The sequence below is a fragment of the Ursus americanus genome, chromosome 16, assembly GCF_024610735.1.
Source record: "Ursus americanus isolate L20-20 chromosome 16, mUrsAme1.1.p, whole genome shotgun sequence".
Classification (NCBI taxonomy): domain Eukaryota; kingdom Metazoa; phylum Chordata; class Mammalia; order Carnivora; family Ursidae; genus Ursus; species Ursus americanus.
Window position 1 is genome coordinate 44,727,005 of NC_142142.1, and position 5,481 is coordinate 44,732,485.

General features: G+C 42.1%; 1 protein-coding gene across 1 annotated transcript; it reads right to left on the reverse strand.

The window, feature by feature from the left end:
- Nucleotides 1–954: 954 nt before the first annotated feature.
- LOC123792427 (olfactory receptor 8C8-like) lies at nucleotides 955–1,899 on the reverse strand. The gene has a single exon (XM_045797578.1). The coding sequence runs from the start codon at nucleotides 1,885–1,887 to the stop codon at nucleotides 955–957; it is 933 nt and encodes a 310-aa protein (XP_045653534.1). The 5' UTR covers nucleotides 1,888–1,899.
- Between the last annotated feature and the right edge of the window lie 3,582 nt (nucleotides 1,900–5,481).

Here is a 5,481-nt window from a genome sequence, read left to right on the forward strand (position 1 = left end):
ATGTAAGAGAACGGTCCAGTTTCATTCTTCTGCATGTGGCTGTCAAGAAGTTAAAAACAGAGCTACCCTACTACCCAGCAATTGCATTACTGGGTATTTACCCCAAAGAAACAGATATAGTGAAGAAGGGACACCTGCACCCCAATGTTCATAGCAGCAATGTCCACAAAAGCTCAACTGTGGAAAGAGCCGAGATGTCCTTCAAAAGATGAATGGATAAAGAAGATGTGGTCCATATACACAACGGAATATTACTCAGCCATCAGAAAGGATGAATAGCTACCATTTACATCGATGTGGATGGAACTGGAAGTTATTATGCTAAGCAAAGTAAGTCAATCAGAGAAAGACAATTATCATATGGTTTCACTCATACGTGGAATATAAGGAATAGCATGGAGGATCATAGGGGAAGGGAGGGAAAAGTAAATGGGAAGAAATCAGAGAAGGAGACAAACCATAAGAGACTCGACTTCGGGGAGCAAATTGAGGGTTGCAGAAAGGGAGGTGGGTAAGGGGATGGGGTAACAGGGTAATGGGCATTAAGAAGGGCACGTGATGTGATGAGCACTGGGTATTATATGCAAATAATGAATCATTGAACACTATATCAAAAACTAATGATATGTTGGCTCCTCTCTTTTCTATCTGTATGACCTTGACCAGGCTATTTATCTTTTCAAGATATGTTGATATGTTGGCCAATTGAATATAAAAAAAAAGAAGTAGGCATTGGGCTGAATCTTTGCAGCATGCTGTTAGGAATAAAGCTGAGTTCAGTATGGGGCTGAGAATAACCATGAGATTTAATAATGTTTGCCTTCTTAACTGACATGCTTACAGAGAAATAGTATTTAAAGCAAAAACCTTGTTCTGAGGAAAATTATGGGGACGTGCATACATACACACACACACCATATACACACCCCAACAACTCCACAACATTCGTTCTGCTTAATTTGCAATTCTCTTCAGGGTTTTTTTCAGAGCATACTTGACATCCTTGTTCCTTAGACTATAGATGAGAGGGTTCAACATGGGTACTATATTGGTGTAAAAGACTGAGAAGAACTTTCCCTGGCCCATAGAACCATCAGATGAGGTCTTGAGATGTGTGAACAACCCAGATCCATAGAACAGACCAACAGTTACTATGTGGGAGCCACAGGTGCTGAAGGCTTTGGACCAACCCTGAGCTGATGAGACATGGAGGACACTGGACAGGATCAAAGCATAAGAAATGAAAATAATGAAGCTGGATATTATGACAACTGTGCCCACAATAACAGAAGTCACAAGCTCACTGGCATAGGTGCTGCTGCAGGAGAGCTGGAGGAGGGGGAAGATGTCACACATGTAATGGCTGATGATGTTGGAAGCACAAAAGGACAATCTGACCATGTCCCCTGTGTGGACCATAGCACCAGCAAACCCCATCACATAAGAACCAAACATCAGCAGAGAACAGACCTGAGGGGACATGGTGACCGTGTACAGCAGGGGTTTACAGATGGCCACATAGCGATCATAGGCCATGGCTGTCAACACATAGCACTCAGAATGGACAAAGAAACAGAAAAAAAACAGCTGAGTCATGCATTCTGCAAAGGAGATGATATTCTTCTCTGACACGAAGTTCATCAGCATTTTAGGTGTAATGACCAAAGAGTGGCAGAGATCTATGAGGGATAAGTTGAAGATGAAAAAGTACATGGGAGTGTGCAAATGAGAATTTAGGCAAATTAGATTAATTAAGCTCAAATTCCCTACCACAGTGACCACATAGTTCAGTAAGAAGAGAAAGAAAAGGGGTAACTGGAGCTGAGACTTATCTGTAAGTCCTACCAGGATGAACTCCATCACTGAAGTGTCATTTTTCGTAGCCATTAGCTGCAGGGGTGTGATCTGTGAGGGAATGAGAGAAGTGTCACATTAGGAAGGGACTCAGATCCTTTGCTTCTAGAGTAAGGCCCTGTTCTGTGGGGGCTTGAGTGTGACAGTACCCTGGAAGAAGAGCCAGGGCAAGGACTCTCCATCTTTAACTTTCTTCTCTTGCTTGTCCTTTTCTTCATGTTTTCAGATCTCAACTGTAACTCCTCACCTCCTCTGGTCTGACATAATCCAGAATGAAGTCTTTTAGCAGGGACACCAAAAATGATGATCACATGTGAGAGAGAAGGAAGCAATATCTTGAAGAGATAAATAGCCTGGTCAAGGTCATACAGATAGAGAAGAGAGGAGCCAACAGTTGTACTTGAGACCACTTCCTATGAAAATTCCTGGAGCTCCGAGACAGTAAAGTCACTGTGATACCCACTGCACCCACTGCTCAACCCACTCTCTCCCTCTTACCTTCCAGAAACTCAGTACCTGGCTTAGTGGAAGTGCTAAGAGGGAAAAAGCCTCAGAGAGATTACGTAACTTGTCCAAGATCACATGTAGTAACTGGAGGAATTTGAATTGCCCTATTGTTGTGAACTTCTCCTGACCATTCCATTTATCTAATCTTACCTCAAAATCACAACGAATTGTTTAGGAAGGACAAGCGGCCTCCCTCTTTGCTGTGGGAATGAAAACATCAGAACAGAAAGACTCAGCTGCCCAACTTCCTTTTGCCTGGAGACCTCTCTGGGGCCAGACTCCTAAGTGTTCTTTTCCCTTTACTGTCCTGAAGGAGACAAAGGCTCTGAAAATGGAGAAGCCAATATCCCTTCTGTTTGTGGATTTGCATAAAATGTCTTCAGGGCAAGGCAAATGCATCAACTTTATGTCTCCAAACCATCAGTGGGCTATATTGTGAATTTATCTTATTCTCTGTGGATCTCGGCAACTTGTTCAGAATCTTGAAACAAGGCTCATTTAGCATCAAAGTTTGATCAGGCTCCTGAGGGAAGAAATTACTGAGCCTGTGTTTACATCCTTTGCCAATAAGTTAACATTGGTTCCTTTGGGACTTAATGTTCTCCAAGCATTGGTTCACATTAAAACTTTTGGATCCTCTGCGCAGGGAGGGAGTAGCCTCCTTTGTGTTCCTAGTTATCCGAGAGCTCATGTTCAATTATGAAAGAGGAGTATTCAGGGGCAGAGCCATTGCCATTCCCAATACTTTTTTTTCATTGTTTTGTGATTGGTATAGAATTATGTCGTAACTCTATACTATCCATCTTTTGGTGTATTTCATATCTATAGAAAAATATAATAGAGACATATTAAAAGAATGAATTCTGGGGGGTACCTGGGTGGCTCAGTCCGTTGAGCATCCAACTCTTGGTTTCTGCTCAAGTCATGATCTCAGGGTTGTGAGATCGAGCCCTGCACTGGGCTCTGCGCTCAGTGTAGAGACTGCTTGAGAGATTCTCTCCCCCCCCTCCTCCCCGCCCCCCCCAACTCTTCCCTCATCTTGCTCTATCTCAAATAAATAAAATCTTAAAAAAATGAGCTCTGTGAGAAACAAACTGAGGGCTTCAGAGGGGAGGGGGTGGGGGAATGGGATAGGCTGGTGATGGGTAGTAAGGAGGGCACGTATTGCATGGTGCACTGGGTGTTATACGCAACTAATGAATCATCGAACTTTACATAAAAAACCAGGGATGTACTGTATGGTGACTAATATAATATAATAAAAAATATTATTATAAAATATAAATAAATAAATAAAAAAAAAAAAAATAAAGCCACTCTTGGCACTTAAAAAAAAAATGAGCTCTGGAATCAAATTAATCAAAATTGAATTAAAAATCTTCCACTTACTATGTGTGTGATCTTGGACAAATTACTTAATCACTCTGAGCTTATTTTACCTCATCTACATTGTAAGTTTAATAACAGCTCCTACTTTCTTAGATTGCTTTGAGGATTAAATGCTTCATAATCTCTAGCACATTTAGTACACTGCTTGGTATATGCAAAGTGCTAAGTCAGTATTAGGTTTCCTTCTTCTTTATCCTTATGTATATCTATACACAGACCTCTTCCTCAAGTTCCTAATTCTGTACCCAACTGTTTACTAGACATCCCCGCTAAATTGAATTCAGCATCTCCTTGTGGCCCCAGAAATGTTTCTCTTCTTGCTATCCTTTTCTAAGTTAATGGCACCATCCTTAAGCTAGTGAGCTAATCTAGAAATGGGTTGTCATTCTGGGCTCTTCCTTCCCACTAACCATCAGCATCTGATCTTCGAAGTTTACATAATTCTATTTCCTTAAAGTCCCTGGTTTCTTACCCTTCCTCTTCACTGTACTGCCTTTGATAAAGCTCTCTTGCCTCAAGTTTGGAATACTTTAACAGTTTTCTTAACCTGGGGTCCTACTATCACCTGTTATATTAGCTTTTTATTGTTGTGTAATAAATTACTATAAACTTAGTGACTTAAAACGACACCCATTTATTGGTCATAGTTCTGTAGGTTAGAAGTCTGGTACAGAATGTCATGCTGGATGCTCTGCGCAGGCTGACATCAGGGTGTGGGCAGGACTGCATTCCCTTCTGGAGGCTCTGGGGAAGAATGTGTTTCCAAGCTCCTTCAGGTTGTTGGCAGAATTCAGTTCCTTGAGGTCTCCATTTCCTTGCTGGCTATCCACTAGGGGTCACTCTCAGCTTCTAGACGCTATCTTCATTCCTTGTCTAGTCCGCCCGTCTTCAATCCAGCAATAAACAACACAGGAATCCTTCCCGTGCTTTCACTTTCTCTGACTTCCCCTTCTGCCACTAGCTTGAGAAAAAACTCTCTGCCTTTAAAATGTTTGTGTGATTGGGTTAGGCCAGCTCTGATAATCTCCCTAATTTAAGGTCAGCTATACCATATAACATAGCACAGTCACTGGCATGGTATCTCATTATATTTACAGGTTCCCCTCATACTCAAAGGAGAGAGGATTATACAAGGGAGAAAGTCACTGGGGAGTCATGTTTTAGAATTCTGCTGTCCATAACTATCTTCTCTGGAAATCTATTCACACATTTTATATAGAATTAGTGATAGAGAATGCATCATTCCCTTGCCTAAATCCCTTCCTCTTCTCCAGCACCAGTGCAAACCTCTCAGCCTGTCACAGAAAGTTCTCTAGAGCTTGCTTCCTAACTGCATCCACAGTCTCATCCCCCATGTCTCCACTCCTTGAACCGTACTCTCCAGGAACACTGAAGAATCTGAAGTTCCTCTCATACATTCTGATGACTTCTTGGCTCCGTGTTGTTTCATCTGCCTGAAACGCCTTCCCCCTTCTTCCTCACTTGGATACCACATACTCATTCTTCAAGACTCAGTCCTGTCCTCATTTCTGATGGAACATCTCTTCTGATCTCTTCCCCTGTCCCCACTCTCATCACCTGAAGTGCTGTCTCTGTATGCTGCTGAAGCGTCTTGTGTACACTCCCACTTACACACAACAAGCTTACCGGTGTATCTTCGTTACACTTGGACTGTACCCTCCCAGAGGGCAAGGATTCAGTCTTACTCATTTTTATCCACGCTGCTATGAA